Source organism: Tetrao urogallus, assembly GCF_951394365.1.
Source record: "Tetrao urogallus genome assembly, chromosome: Z".
Classification (NCBI taxonomy): Eukaryota; Metazoa; Chordata; class Aves; order Galliformes; family Phasianidae; genus Tetrao; species Tetrao urogallus.
In genome coordinates, this window is record NC_136816.1 from 63,290,402 (window position 1) to 63,306,343 (window position 15,942).

Sequence of the window (15,942 nt, forward strand, 5' to 3'; positions counted from 1 at the left end):
CCCAGAAAAAGAGAGCATGGTCTTTCAGGTGTGTTTGGAAGCCTATCTGTAAAGTCAGTCCTGGAAACCAACACCAGATGGGCCAAGTAACCAGATTTGCATTGTCCACTGACTACAGAATGCAGACACACATCAGAGATAAACAGGACACTGAGGAGCATGTACGTGTGGCTGAGGCACAAGAAGCTGAACCTTGAGGATCCAAGGCCAAGAAATCTCACAGGGCATTACACCTTCATGATTTTTATGACTATTTTCTTCAGATGTTAAGAGTTCAGCTGCCACAACAAATATCCTCCAAATTGTTCAAGAGATTTCAAGAATAGCAGGGGCAAAAAAAGGATGAAAATCACCTTACGGGATTAGAGAAGACAAGAGCTTTCAAGATAAAGAAGCAATAAAAAAAAAATCCATATTGGGTTAAATTGATCATTGAAGACGTGGTTTCTACAACATGCTAGTTGTGCTTACAGAGCTCAACACCCTATTTGAATATCAGCTGCTAGTATTTTACCTGTTAAGTAAAGATGATTGCTGCTGAGTGTGTATGTGAGGGAAGACAAAGATCAGTCTTGTAGCTCAATTTCGTAGTTCAGTAATCTACTAGAACTGCCTGCAGGCATTCTATTTTTTTTCATTGCGCTCTGTCCTCTGTGAATGCCTTCAGAACTGGGTTTTAAAGTACTTAAAACCACCTAAATGCAAGAAGGACAAGAAGGACTTTGGCACATTAAGGGTATAGTCTAGTTAGGTCTGTTCTCCACCACCAACTCTGCCTCCTGTATGGAGTCTGCTTTGTCACATGAGGCTGGGATTTGCTCATTTGGTGTGCTCACACACTGCACTGGCGCTGTGGGAGGTAAGGAGCAACAGCACCTCTGAGTCAGCCCACAGAGACATGGGCACTGGCAGAGGATTATACTCTGAAGAAGACTGTCAGGAGATGGACCACACAGGATCTATCCTTTATTTCAACGTGCATGGCCTGCGTTGATGCTCAAATATGTGTAACATTTGTGTGCATTTCTACCCAGTATTTTCACATGTAGCTTCTGATGAAAATATGATGCTTATCTGTATATATCATTATTTTTGTGGTTGTGATTAGTACTTGAAAAGCCTTACTATTCAGGTAACAGTAAAGATTTGCTTTGATTTTTTAAATTGCATATGTAATATACATAGTTCTTAAAACAAAACAAACAAACAAACAAACAAGATGAAACATACTTGTCTCTCATTTCTCCCCATGAGATTCACTTATCAGTTCTGCATGAAGCTGGCATAAAAGTCAGTAAGCAGCAGTCCAAAAATATCTGACAATGAAACGGTGTGAAAGTGTTTCTAGCTGGAGCTTTAACCTTCATTTGAATCTCAGTCTTCACAGAATGCTGCAAAAACCATGATCAGGAACGAGAAGTGTTGAACCAGGGTGTCTGTGAACCCTGGTTTGGAGAGGGACTCTTCCTCCAGCTGCCCACCACAGACTGCCCCCAGAATACAGTACTAATGACAAAATGGTGGCTCTACTCACTGAACGTTCGGACCACATCGCTCGGCGTGCTGGCAGGACTGGATCCATAGGAGTTTGCTGCTCGCACTGCGAACTGGTACTTGGTATTTGGGAGAAGTCCCTTGAGCACCATAGATTCCATCTGGATCTGCTCTCTTATTACCGTCCAATTGCTGTCAAGGTCTGGCCTTCAGGGTTAAAAAGAACAAGATCGTAAGTAGGTAAGGCTGGCTGTATAAATTAATTGCCTTTAAACTTTCCAGGGAAATACATAAAATAAATGAGATACAACCTGCCAAATCATGACTGAAATCCTTAATTCTTAAGAGGCCAGACTGTGCAATCATTACTTAACCTGTGACATGGAAAGACTGCAGTACACAGTGATAGAAAAGAAATATTCTGATTTTGCCTATAAAGCCAAGGAGGTGGTTTATTCGATAATTTGAAAATTAGCTTCTGTTTGTCTATTTTTGTGGATTTGGAGCTCACAGTTTTCAAAAGAGGGGACGTCACCAGCAGGTCCCCATCTCCTCTTCCGCAGCATAATGCTATTCTTTGCAATGGAAGAGGAAAACATCTGATTTATAAGAGCTGTACTCTAATGCTTCAGAGACCACCTTTCAAACGTACAAAAGCATTAGCAGAATCGGAATCTAACTTTTAATTTCCCAGTCAGTGAGGTTAATCTTCCCCACACTGGAAAATCTGGATCCAAAGTCTTCTCCCTGGAAATGACAAAAGAACTGAATAATAATGCAGAGAACCTGGCCTTTGCAAAAATATTTTCTTAGCCCTTGGGCCACACCTAGATAGGTCTTGACTCGTACTGGAAATCAGTGACCAACAAATGTCTGTTCTGTATGCATTAAATCCAGCTGAAATCCGTACAACCATTCGCTTGGTTTGGTCTCAGCATGAATGTAGGAAAACTAGAAATGTTTACGTTCGTCTACAAAGGGATATGTGAAGGAGAAGGCTTGCTTCAAACACCTTGAGAGAACGTTCTAAAGCTTTCACACCATTTCTGCTTTCACTAAAGGAAGTCTCGTCAAGAAGAAAATTGAATGAGGAGGTAAATGAATGTAAACAAAATCAAAACATAAACATTAAATCCAGAACACCTAAAATATTTAAATTAAAGCCTATGAAAGTAAAATAGGGAAAGAAATGACCTTTCTGAGAAAGTCATTCCAGTGCCTGTTTCTAAGATGTCCTTGTGGTATTTATTACAGGAAATAACCTCCAAGTGCTCCCTGAATCTACTGATGTTTACATAGGACTAGCTGCAAATGTTTCCAACAGCCTTCCAGTGAATATTTTAACATGAGGCAGGCATTTTGTATTTGTTTATTTGCAGCTGGAAGGAAGTGCCAAAATTAATGTATGTTTTATTTTATCAGTCCATACAAGATTTTGATCACTGAGGTTTCACTCCTTTGAGCCAGCAGGGCAAGTGTACTGATAAAGCTGTAGCTCCCAGCTGCCTGACTCCTACACAGTGGCACACAGGATGCAAATATTTTACTGTCTCACTAAAAATAAACCTAAAATAAGATAAATGTGCAAGATGCAATGATGGCTAAACAGACCATCCTCAGTCACCCTCCATCACCATTTCCTGGTAGACAGGAGGACACTGATGTTGGCCTCTCTGTCACTGTTTCCCTTTTCTGAGCTTTTGATGCCCAGGCCAAAATGAAAACTTTTAAAGTCTTTTCCAAATGAAAGCTGTTAATATCGCTTCTGTCCACATGCTCACTTTGCAGCATGTTCTCAGTTTTCCTACACACATCTTTTTCTTGCTCTAATTGCAATAGAAAGGATTCCTGCCCATTAAAAAATGGCCTTCAAGCTGCTCTGTAATGCACCCTGCCAGTATCAGTGCCGAAATGGGAACAGCCCAAAGGAGATACTACTGCCTCTACAGACAGAGGAGAAAATGTCACAACTTCACAAACCGCAGGCTAGTCTTCAACTTCACTGTCTTTCATAAGACTTTGTTCTACAGAAATGAATAGCAGAGGAAATGTCTGCAAGTGTGTAAGTCTCTGCAGCTGAAGGAGAGGAAAAAAAAGAGATTTATCACTTGAACTTTGCTATTTCTCCAGAACATTCCCTGTGTGAACAAATCGGTACAAGACTATAAAATGGCAAACAGATGGAGAGAGGAACACAGTGAACTCATACTCTCAGGGCAGCCAACTCTTGTGTTTTCTAAGCTTGAAGTTTTTTGCTGAATTTCACTTCAAGTCAACTTTTACACTAGAACGGCTCATCTTGATGCCTCTTTCTCATCTTCTCACAGAGATATCTCCCCTGGGTCAGTAGAGGTTTGTCTCCAGCCAGGACCTTGCAGAGCTTTTCTGGGGGATGTCTCTGTGCACGACACATTTTCTGCTCTCGAAGTACAGCTGTGCATCTCCATACCAAAATATGATGCAATAAGAATCTGGTCAATGACAGAGTTGGAGTGGTTGGAGTGTTTTTAAAATAATAGATTTATAGGTAAAGTCATTAGGACTGAACAGATATAAACTGAGCGCAGAACTCTGTCCCAGCTATGCCCAAAAACATTTGGATTTTTGCTCTATATTGTTTGGGGATTTGTTCAGCCCAGAAAGGAAATATTTCTGATGTGGAAAACAGTAATGTTACACTCATTTGAGCTTTCTCTTAAAGATCAACTGAAAATTATTCGAGAGTGAAATGCCTGATCAATTTTAATTAAATTAATCAATTTCACAAGGTTTTTGATTGCTTACTTGTGCCATGTTTCTATTCATGATAAGTACCATGTTCAGCCTACAAAATGTTTTTTAAGATATACCTATACATCACAGTCTTTATTTAGTATGGAAAATATTCAGTGTAGAAAATAATGCACCATGTGATATTATTTTTAGTATTTATTTACCTTTGTTATGACACCTTCTATAAAACACTCTAAACAATATACCAGGTCAACTGAGGAAAATAATAAAATAAATAGACAATATTCTAGCCTTATTCTTTTGTAAAATGTTATGCTGACATCATTAAACATTTTTAGTTCTACTATTTATTTTTCTTCATTAATTTTCAGGTATTTTGCCCTTTCAGACTGTGAGGTAAGAGTAAAACAGAAGTATCTGTTTCATGAATTAACCAGAAAAACTGTAAAAAAATAAGGGTTTTTTTGCAGGGCTTTCAGAGGAGTCTCCCCATCAGAACTGTTGTTTTGGGTTCTTTGAAAGTGAAAGCAATAATTGAACAACTACAACATTCATGGTCTGGAAGTTCACAGCCAAGTTACTTAAAAATTACAATTTCTGTTGTACACAAAAGTATAACAGTCCTGTGTTCAACACTTTTCTAACTATAGGTCGAAAAGACTTGTATATTCAAAATATTTCTACTGGGAAAGAGCCAAGCTTTGCCTTAGATGCTTTTAACAAGCTTCAGCATGAGATATTCAAATATGACAACCCAATATATTGCAGCACCAAGGACAGACAGTTCAGAGCAGAATGGATTCAAGGATAATTAGACATCTGGGTATTCAGGTGAAAATATCTGACATTTTTGAGAAAGCTCTTTTCAGTATCTTATGAATAGAAACACAAATTACATTAAAGCCCAGGATATTACTATGTAGACTTTCATAAGAATTTTCTTTAAAATAAAATATTTTTAGCATAAACCATTGGAAAATTTACATTGAGCTTGAAAGCACTGAGCTTCCAGCAATCCCACGAGTTCTCTCAATTTCAACATATTCTTTTATGCATTCCCCGTGAACTGTGTCGATAAGAGTAAGGCCTATATTCACATTCTGATCTTAAGCACTTAACTAAGCTGAGAGCGCGGTCTCCTTGGGATTCTCCTATAGTCAAGAGCAGAGCAGAGCTTGACTTACCCCTGCCCATAACACATCTGAAATCACCTATGGCCTTCTGCTGCCTATAGCAAACTAAAATGTGCAAGGTTTCCTCCCAGGGAAACCGTGCAAGTGCCAAAAAAACGCCCAAATCGAGACCTCAGGCAGAAGGACACATTATCTCTGAGAGTATCCCTAGGAGAATTTATCCTTGCTTCTGATGACATTCTGGTAGGTGCAAGCAATTAACGAATTAAAGTCCGTGAGTTTTCAACACCCACTATCACAATTGTTGAAATAAAAAGACATTTCCTTCATCTCAGTCTCTCAGCATGGTTCCTATATGGTCAAAGTAATAGAAGTTGGTCCTGAGGGGCCTGAAATGATGCAAACCATATCATAGTTTCTAGAGGCTTTGCTGCATCCACAAAAAAAATTACAGATTTGCATTGTTACTAATTTTGCAAAAAAAACTCAATGTAATATCTGAACTGGATTTCTTTAGCATCAGAAGACTTAACTCTAAATTTGTTTGCACTGTTTTGTTCTGGTTTTTCATTGGTTTGATTTCAACAGCTTTAACTCATGTTAATGCTCTTCATACTAGTTAAAACTACATGGAGCAAAATACAATGAAGCTTTAAGTTAAATCTTTATTTCTAACTGCATTAGGGCTTACAGTGCTTTGAACTTTCTCCAAATACATACTCAAGCTTCCAAGTCTAAGAGAGCATAATCCCACATTTAACAAGAATACTTTAAAACTCAAACTAAAGAGTATAATCAAAACACTGTGCTGTTAGCAAATTCTTTCCCAAAGTCTAAAAACAACAAAACACTGAAATTTCAGTACCTCATATGTCTTACTTAAATGGTGAAGCAATTTTCTGCTCTCCATCTGAACAAAAACATTTAAAGGTGTGCTTTCAACACATGAAATGGAAACAGTGATGCCCACTTTATACATTAGTGGGCCCCTGGTTCTACGATGATGTGTAGACTCTATTTTACGGTAAAAGAACACATGTGTCTGATGTACTTGCAGTCAGAATCTAACAAAATCCCTTTCCTATCCAATGAATAGATAATCATTAAGAGATGAAGAGAAGAGAGAAATGGCTAGAAAACAATTACAGTGGAGAAATAGATATTGGAAAAATTACATGGTAATTCCTCAGCAGAGGTTACATGATGAACATAATGCATCTTCAGCCTTCATGCCCTGCATCTCACTGCAGTGAATACTGGGTGGTTTCCCAATAGTATGAGGCATTTGGATTCCAATACAAAGTCCAACATAAGTTCACTAGTGGGTTTTCAACTTGGGAATTTTTCGCACTGTATCAGTATCTTCTAGACTGTAATCATACTTAAAGCACTGAAAACCAATGGTTTTTCCTGTTGGTTTTTACAACAAAAAATCTTTTTAAAAATGAGCGTCTTTTTTTGAAGAATTACTTATTGACCTTTACCGCTTAATACAGATAAAGAAGCAATTCTCTGTTCTTGTGCAGGAACCTCAAATAAAATCTGTCATCACGTTTGTTCAAAGTGTTAAACTTCCAAAAGCTGAATTTTGCGCTCACAGTAGGGATAAACAGAGGAACCAGCACATGAAAATAAATAAGATTTGAATACAAATATTAGATTCCACAAGTATATGAACAGCAAGGTATACATACTTATTTATGCGTGCATATACAATCACCTGCTCCTTACCTTTTACATGCATAAAGCAACTTGCCTAGCAGCTTTTCACAGTTTAGAACTATTACTACAAAATGTAGAGAGTTCTACATAAAAACAAAAGCAAACCAAAACAGCACAAAACACCCAGAGATTAAAGAAAAGTCAATACTTCATGGACAGTTGATCAATGCAGGGATAAAACAACAAATCAGAGTCCTGCAACTCAAGACTCTACACACTTCTGTCAGTTAAACCAAAAAAATGAGTCTTCAGCCCCTGGATTTTTTCCTATAGCAGCCAAAGGCATATTTGCTCAGGGAGACCCCTCTGCCACAAACTCTTCACTCAGCATGAGTCAACAGAAGTTGATGACAGGAGAAGCTTAAAACTTAATTTACCAAGGCTTTTATTAGATGAAATATATTAAACTAGATGTTTTTTTTCTTTCATCAGAAGATAGGACTTACTGGTGATTCTACATCAATTTTGATTATTCCTAGATTGCCTTCAAATTTTCATGGTAATTCAACACATATCGAGAGTGAAACCTAACATACTATATACAGTAATAAATAAATAACAAGAAGAATCTGTAGTCAGTTTGATAGCGCAGTTTAGAAAAAAAAAGACAAAACTACAGTACATCACCACTGAATTTCAGTTTCCACTCACAAACTTGCCTGATAAACTCCACCATGTAGTATTGTATGGGAGAGCGTCCTTCATTGGCCCCAGGTTTCCAGGATAATGCAACTTCTGAATCAGAAACAACAACAATCTGGGGCTGATAGGGTGGTGCAGGGGGCTTGCAGTTATCTGTGCCAGAAGAAATGCAGAACAGCATTAGAGAAGTGAATTGACTTATATGCACAGCAATCCAAATTCACAGACTTAGGAATCAAATTTATATGCTTCTTCCTTCCCTTGTTGCCCCTGTAAAACTCTACGTTTGTGGAAAATTAATAGTAAAGTATTGCAGTGCTGCATGTAAAAGGGACTTAGGTGCAAGTGGCCTGCTGTGTGACAGATGCGCTAGGGCTAATGCAAAAAGAAACCTTACCTCAAATGGTCTAGCAGGAATTTATTAAAGATTCATAACATCAGATGGCTATGAATCATATAGGTTGGAGAACTCCATTAAGATCACCAAGTCCAATCACCAACCTGACCTAGCAAGTCCCATCACCAAGCCATGTCTCTCAGTGGCTATTTCAACACGTCTCTTAAATACCTCTGCTGATGGGGACTTGTTTCTGACCACTTTGCTGCTAATCCTGCCCCCCTGTTCACTCACTGCTTTGGGCAAATTGAGAATTTCACACAGCATTTACGGGTCAAGCTGATCCTGCCCTGACAGCTTCACAATAGAAAGCAGAGTTACCTTGGGATAAGGTTGTGACATCTCTGGGCATGCTGGGTCGTCCCTTCCCTGCCCAGCCATAGGCTCCAACACTAACGCGATGTGGGGTACCAGGTTTCAAATCTCCAATAACAACTTCCTACCAGAGTCAAGAGAAAACAAGACAAAAACAACTGCAAGAGTCAGTGGGATCTGACACGATGTTTTCCATGCAGCCTTCTGGGAGGACTGCTGCCTTCCAGCCCTGCTCTGAAAAAAAACACGAAGGTCACCATGTGCTTCCTCTCAAGCTGCATTTCCACCCCTGGGGAATCCATAGGGCAGATCTGGACCTACTTCTCAGCATAACTCTCAGGGCTGTTTGTGCCCCTTGTCATGCTTTTGCTGGTCAAGTTGAAGTCACGTACTATTCTCTCCCTTGAGCCGATTGCTGGCCTTTATTATCAGTGTGGTGCATTTTTCATTTTTAAAATTTTTATTTTTTAAATTGAGACCATAGGAACTTCTGAAAATAAAGCAATTTAAAGCCGTGTGAACCGACAATCTTGAATTTCTCATAGAGCAGAGCCCAATCTCACAGCCTCTTATGATACCCCTAGCTGGCTGTTCACTTCATGCTACCAGCCTTGACTACTTACCTTTTTTGTCCTTCTGCCATAAACACAGAAAGATTAACCTACAAACAGCTACCATGTGGAAGGCAGTGCTGTCCTCCACAGGAACTTCTGCAGAATATTTTTCAAAGGAGCCTGCTAAACTCTTCCAGAAAGTAGATAATGTTATCAAAAAAATACATGCTTAAAAATACTTACATAAAAATGCAGAGTTCTTTACATGTAGCCTATCTGTAGATGAAAATCCTAGATTTATTAATTTTGACAGCACACTCAAGTAAACAGTTTATATGCCTCAGATTGCTTTGCTGTGAAAAAAAATGCATTTATGGAGAATTGTTGTACAGAGAATAATTTTTTTTCACTCTCTGATATTAAAAACATTATTCACAGAGCACGTGGAACTATCTCACTTCAAGCTCAAACAGACTTTAAATCTGCATTTCCAGTTGCAGCAAAATAGTAAACAATCCTAAAATTTTATTATCTGCTAAATGTCCTCACGACGGCCTTTTGGACAAACTTTCCCTTTCTGTTGTTTGGGGAAGATATTTCATTACTAGAACATCATTTAACAACACCCTGCCATCTGTCATTTCACTAGCCATGGTTTTGGAGCTCCATCACTGATTTCCTATTAACAAAGACTGTCTGGCCATTATCCTGTTTTTCCATCCTTCACCCTCAATCTGCTTGAATGATTTGGATTCATCTGAGATGACAACAATTCTGAAAAAGTAACTTCCCCGGGAGAATTAGTGAGAACATTCAAATGAAAGTATTTATCTATTTAGCTGAAGTGACTGCAATCGTTCCAAATATGACCTGAAACGACGGCTGCTGAAAACCTGTCACCTCCGCCCACTAGCAATATTGATGCTCCTGCCACTCTACCCACCTTGTCATATATACTGTCCATCCGTACTTAAATTGTGTGCACTGTGTTCCTGAAAGCACCTTATAATAAAAAATCCTCTGTTACATGTCTGATTCTCTGATTGCTTTCATGCTATTCAAGAATTTGTCCTCAGAAAATAGTGAGATATTCACATATATTTGGCTCTTAGCTATTGCTTCACAAGTCAAATGTGCAATAAACTAAACAGAATTCGCCTCATTGACTACAGAGCCAATCAAAATAAAAGTTTGACTGAGGTATTTAGGTTCAACATATTTATTCTCAAAAACCACAGTAAACTGCTCTCTTCTGCTTTTACTTAGGAGAAAGGTGTTAAAATAAAGTTTGTTGCATCTTGAAGGAGACAACAGCCTCACAGACAGGGAATTTTGGTGCTGTATTGAAAGGCTAGCTCACAATCATTGCATCTTATTCCTTCACTATCTTGAGCATCTCCTGCATTTTGAAACATGACACACAAAACTGAACACTACATTCCTGATGAAGCTTTATTAACATCGACTGCACTTTCTTGTCTTACATGACACTCATACTAAAACCCTGCAGAATGATATCTGGCAGTTTCATTACAATCTCACATTCTTTAACAGTGTGAAGCAATGTGATGCCTTTTCTACAGTATGGGAATCAGGTGCAGGCATGGATTGTGACCTCCCTGCCTTGTGCTCCTGCCAGCTGTGCTGAACCCTTTTGTGAGCTGCACTCGAAGTTGCTTCACAGAAACCTGGATTATAAATTATTTTCCAGATAAAGTCTATTTTCCCTTTTGTTTGGTTTTAATTTGAAAAAAATGAACCAACAAATAAGAAACAAAACCCACATGGAGTAAAGTATTGCTGAAGAAGCAGAGCTGGTTGTGATGCCATTTGATCCTCCTACCAACCCTTCCCCACTCTCAGCTGCTCACTCTCCATTTTGTACCTGTGTGCTTGGCTATCTTGTAGGTCTTACGACCTAAAAACCTCCCACTTCTAAAGCGTGCTAATTGTCCTTGCTTTTATATATACAAACATATGTCTGTGTGCGCGCACAACTTCATGTATACTGGCCCAGCAGAACAAAGCTTTAATAAATAGTACTGCTCCAGCATTCTACAGACTGCTGTCATGTATGCATTCTATATGATAGGATGATGCAGTGCAGATACAAGACACCATCCACTTTGCTCATGCACAGGCACATGCACACACAGAAGAAGAGCCAATCTCTCTACAACAGTGTCATGGGGTCCAGAGAAGTTTCTGAGATGGCAGCAGAATTGTACCCACACCAGCAGAGAAGGCTTAGTGATGGAAACACAAATTATGCAGACTTAACCACAAAGCTTTTGCAGATTTCTGTTGCGTTTGGTATGAATATAACAGAAAGTATTTCAGCAAGAACACCACTTCCTGGGGATTAATGACAGCTGGGAGCTGATTAATCCCAGTCAGTCACATTCTCCACATGTACCCCTCACAAGTGTTATTTTTATCAAGCAGAAAACAAGGGCCCAGCCTGGAACTTCAACTCCAAAATGCCGCAATCCAAACTCAGGATTGAACCAGACAGCCGTGTCTCAGGCGTGTCCCGAGGTCTCATCTGGACAACCTCCTCTCAGCCCAGCCTCTCTTAGTTAAGACAGTGAAAGCCGTGCCAGACCCACTGACTTCACTGGATTTCTTCATTTTTTAACAAATCTCAGGAGAAAGAAAAATGCAAGAGTTTGTTGATATTTCAGTGCTTAACTGAAATCCCTGCCTTTATCCTACACAAAGCCAAGCACCTCCTGCTAACTTCCTCCTTCACAATAAGACCAATCTGTTTATTGCTCATAGGAAGCAGAATGGACAGGGCTGGAAATAATTAATGTGAATCGCTCACCAGCTGCAAACTCATTTCAGACCTATTTTATAAGAGCTGTCGGTCTCCCAGTCCTCCTCCTGGACATCAGCACTTCTGTCCTCCCCATCTCTTCCTCCTCACCCACTGTTGGGCTGCTGTCTTTCCCATCGTTGTGTGTCTGCCAGCCTTGCTGTCCTGGTTTCCTCTAAATTGTCACCACCTGAATATAGCTGATGTTTTTTTAAACAAGCAAAACATCAACAAACACTTTGAAAGACTGAATGAAGATTTATCCATCATTAAAAATGGAACTGCTACACCCATACACACATTCCCCTTATTTACCTCTGGATTTTGAGCTCTAGTCACTACTTTTTTGACTACAAAAGATCCTGTCTAAGTGCTAACTAGAACCAACGTTAGAGATGAATAGGGAAATATTTTTGAGGCTGAATCTATGGAAAGCTCATAGCAGAAAAGTTCTATCTTATTTTAAATCACAGCTGTGACTGAGCCTCAGGTGAAGCAATACTTACAAAAATTGCTTGTCCCTCAAGTTGACCCTAGAAAAAAATCAAAATAGGATTTGTTAATGAAGTAACACACTAAAAAGAGATTGCAAATACACATAAGTAATGGGTCAGCAAACAAAAACAAGATCAGTGCTGCATCATAAGGTGTTATTTGAGTCTATTATTTACTTGCATGAGTACAGACTCTTTTTGCAGGGAGTAAGAATTATCATTGTCAGGATAAAGACAATGAAAATGTGATGTTTGATCTTTATTGGCATTACCAGCAAGAATGCTATTTGATGGATTGAAAAAACTAAGTGAGAAATACAGAGATAAAGATGAGAAGGGAGAAAATAATGTGTTAATCAATAAATAACATATCATGGCCACGAGATACTTTCATTTGCCATGATCCCAGAAAACTACAGTAGTCAGAGACAAAACTGAGTGACTGCTGGAAATCTGAGCAACTCTCTCCCCGATGCTTCCTACAGGGAAGACTGCTGAGCATGGCCCAACATGGGCCAAAGAGAAGCAGTGAATGCATATCATGGAACAGCAGATGGGAAGGCTAAGGAAAAGAGAGGTGAGAAAATAAAAAAGAAAGAAAATGAGAGAGGAAGAAAAAGTCAAATTGTAAATAAGAACCACAAAATCAAGATCCTGCAATGTTCTATATGCACACATAAGGTTTTGATTCCTGTGCTGGTAGTGTTGTTGTCTTGGGGACAGACTCTGCTCTTTACAGAGCACACTGTGGAAGTGTTCCCTCACTGCATCTGCCCCAAGATGCTACTCCAACCTTTGCCTGAGCCAAGGCTGGAAAATCACTGATTCCTCCTTGTTGAGCTCAAAGAGCAGGTGCCCGCCACTGAGGGGATGCAAGTGTGTTTCATAAGATCTTTTTAAAAGCAGACAGCATTAAAACCATCTAGAAGCACAGAGGGATCACCTTCATCTCAGCACTAATTGCAGCAGAAGAGGATGGGCAGCATTCCTTTGTGAGTGAAAATTGAAGGTCAGATTGGACAGAGAAAGCAGAGAGAAAAATAAGAATGTAGAGGGCAGATAAAAGGAAAAACAGAAAAGTAAAACAGCTAAAGGAAAGTGGAAAAATAGGAAGCAATGAGAAAAAGTGCTTGTAAGAACCAAAGAAATGGAAGCTAAGAATCTTCTATGGGAGAGATTTGCACAAATGCAACAAAACAGCATGATTAATCTTTAAATTCCATCCTTTGGGAGGCAACAGTCTCACAGAGATATAAAAAGAAAACATTGAAAACTACTTGTCCCCTTTAACTCTGTGCACTCACTCGTCTGTGCCAGACACTGCAATATACACACACTGATATACAGGCTGCACAAATGCCCTTTCCTGCACGAAAGCGCACACATTTGAACTTAAAAGTTCTCTTTCAGTAGACACCAGAGGTCAGTACTAGTAAGATACCAACAACTTCCAAAATTTTATGTAGTAAGTTAGCCCAACAATGTGGAGAAAATTGTGTCGGTCCTCTGAGTGGGTTACTGAAAAGCTTTGTGGTTTCTTTTTTGCTCAATGCCCAGATCCTCCATGGGGCTCCGATCCTCCATGTAATTCACAGCAAACAGGGAGCTGCAACTTCCCACTTGCACGTTCCACTGTTCTGCTCTGACTGCTGATGAACACTCACCATGCTCAGCATATCCAGGCTCAGGGGAACGTCGTGTGAGAGCTGCTTAACTGCTTTGTCACCTTCAACCTCTGAGTAGAAGACCTTGCAAAGAAGATACAGTTTAAGTGATTAATGTAATAATGCAGTGCTGTACAGTGATTTAAAAACAACTGCAATGTTATCACTTTCTGACAGCAGTTAAATCTGTGATTCCCTACACTTTCAAAACCCATGAAAAGCTAACATCCCTTAATATTACCTTAATATTTGGTAGAAATTGTCAGCATGAGCAGAGGCCACCATCTTACAGTGTTTATGCTAATCTTATGCTAAATATGGCCCAGCTTTTGGTGCACTCTTGAGCTGATCTGTGTACACGATTTGGCCACGATCTATTTGGACAGCTGTTGATTTGTGGGACTGATCTGCACAAGTTTGGTGTTTTACTTCATATAAAGAAGATGTTATGTATGTATGTATGATTATGCTACTGCCAAAATTGCTGTGTCATAAATGTCTTCCTTCATGTCTACTGTTGCATACAGGAGACTAATGAACCAGAAATAATTTCATTTCGTATGCAAACAGACACTGAGATGCCAGAGAGTCAAATGATAACCTAAAGTGAAGAAGGTTTGCATACAGCACAATTAATACTAGGTTTGTCATTGCTTTCGTTATTAGATCATGCATGAGCTCAAGAGTTAAAAATAAACTGGGACATAAATATTTCATCTACTAAATGAATAGTGAAAAATACAATTTGTGATACGGAGTTCTGTTAGTACTGCTTTGAAAAATATTGTGACTTAGAGAACCATCACTTAAACTGGCAGAATTTGCAAGGAGTCAATGTCCCTTTTTTGGAGTTGACACCTGAACTATTAGCAATATTCCCACACTCACCTCTTCTGCGACTTCCACAGTTCTGTGTGCTGCATTATGAGCATCTTCCTAACTATAGAAACAGCTCTGCAATTGGATTGATTAGTGTCATCTACGTGACCGTGTGATGAAGGGGATGCGTATCAAAAATAACAGTTTCTAGAAATTGTCTCACTCTCCTATTGTATGTTACTACTAAGGTTCACTATGTATGCTTTGTGTAAAACTGAGTATTGTGTTCTGTTCACTTTTACTGAAAAATCTGAATCTCTTCACTGACAAAACAAACAAACAAAAAAAGTTCCAATCTTTTTCATGCTAATTCCTCTCTGATTAACATCTGTTTGGCTACTGAGTTTCATTGCCCTGGAATAGCAATTGAAGGAAAATCCAATGAACCTCTTTTTTTGTTGAGAAAATGAATGGCAATTTGTGCCCATTGTTTTCTGTTTGCACTTTCAAATAGTGCCCAGTTTAGGCTAGCCACTCTGTTACTGCTCAGTGTGCAGAAGGGAACTGGGAAAGGGTCTGAAAGCTCCAGAACTGCTGGCTGAAACAGGAAAACCAACAGCTTCTCTGAGAGAGAAGGGTAAAGAGGTAAAGAGGCAAAGAGGTAGATTCTGGAATAGTGAGTGCTGCTAAAGTACTGCTCAGGCTGGAGGTACAAACGTATGGATCCAAACAGTCCTAAAATCACCACAGACCTCCTTTCATTTGCACAGTGTAGTACTGACCTGCTCTGCTGTACTTCATTGCTTTATCAGCTGCAGAGAGCATCGAGACGCTTTCATGGAAGCCACTAAAGGAAAGCAATCTATACCCAGTATAAGCCGCTGGCAGCCAACCCAAATTCCCGTCATAGCTCCCTTTGAACATGCAAACTGCCTGTTTCTTAAAGTTACAGTTCCATCAGTCACCCGTTCCCTGAACACCTTCCTGGCAATAGCATTATTTTTGGAGAGCAGGCTGTCATGCTTTGCTCTGCTGTGCATGTGCAGTTTTGAGGCTGCTCTCTGCTAACAGCATAAGGGATCACTTACTGTATATCCTGTGATGGTGCTTGCGTGCTGCTTTGGCATCCTCCATTGCACACTGAAAGCTGTGCAGTT

General features: G+C 39.4%; 1 protein-coding gene across 1 annotated transcript in view; it reads right to left on the reverse strand.

The window, feature by feature from the left end:
- EGFLAM (EGF like, fibronectin type III and laminin G domains) overlaps window positions 1-15,942 on the reverse strand; it is a gene marked incomplete at both ends in the record, with an annotated part of 54,583 nt that overhangs the window by 37,301 nt on the left and 1,340 nt on the right. The window contains 6 exons of the mRNA XM_079548313.1: window positions 1,535-1,696; window positions 7,734-7,877; window positions 8,443-8,560; window positions 12,315-12,341; window positions 13,967-14,050; window positions 15,874-15,941. Coding sequence (XP_079404439.1) covers window positions 1,535-1,696; window positions 7,734-7,877; window positions 8,443-8,560; window positions 12,315-12,341; window positions 13,967-14,050; window positions 15,874-15,941 — 603 coding nt within the window. The remainder of the gene's footprint in view (window positions 1-1,534; window positions 1,697-7,733; window positions 7,878-8,442; window positions 8,561-12,314; window positions 12,342-13,966; window positions 14,051-15,873; window position 15,942) is intronic.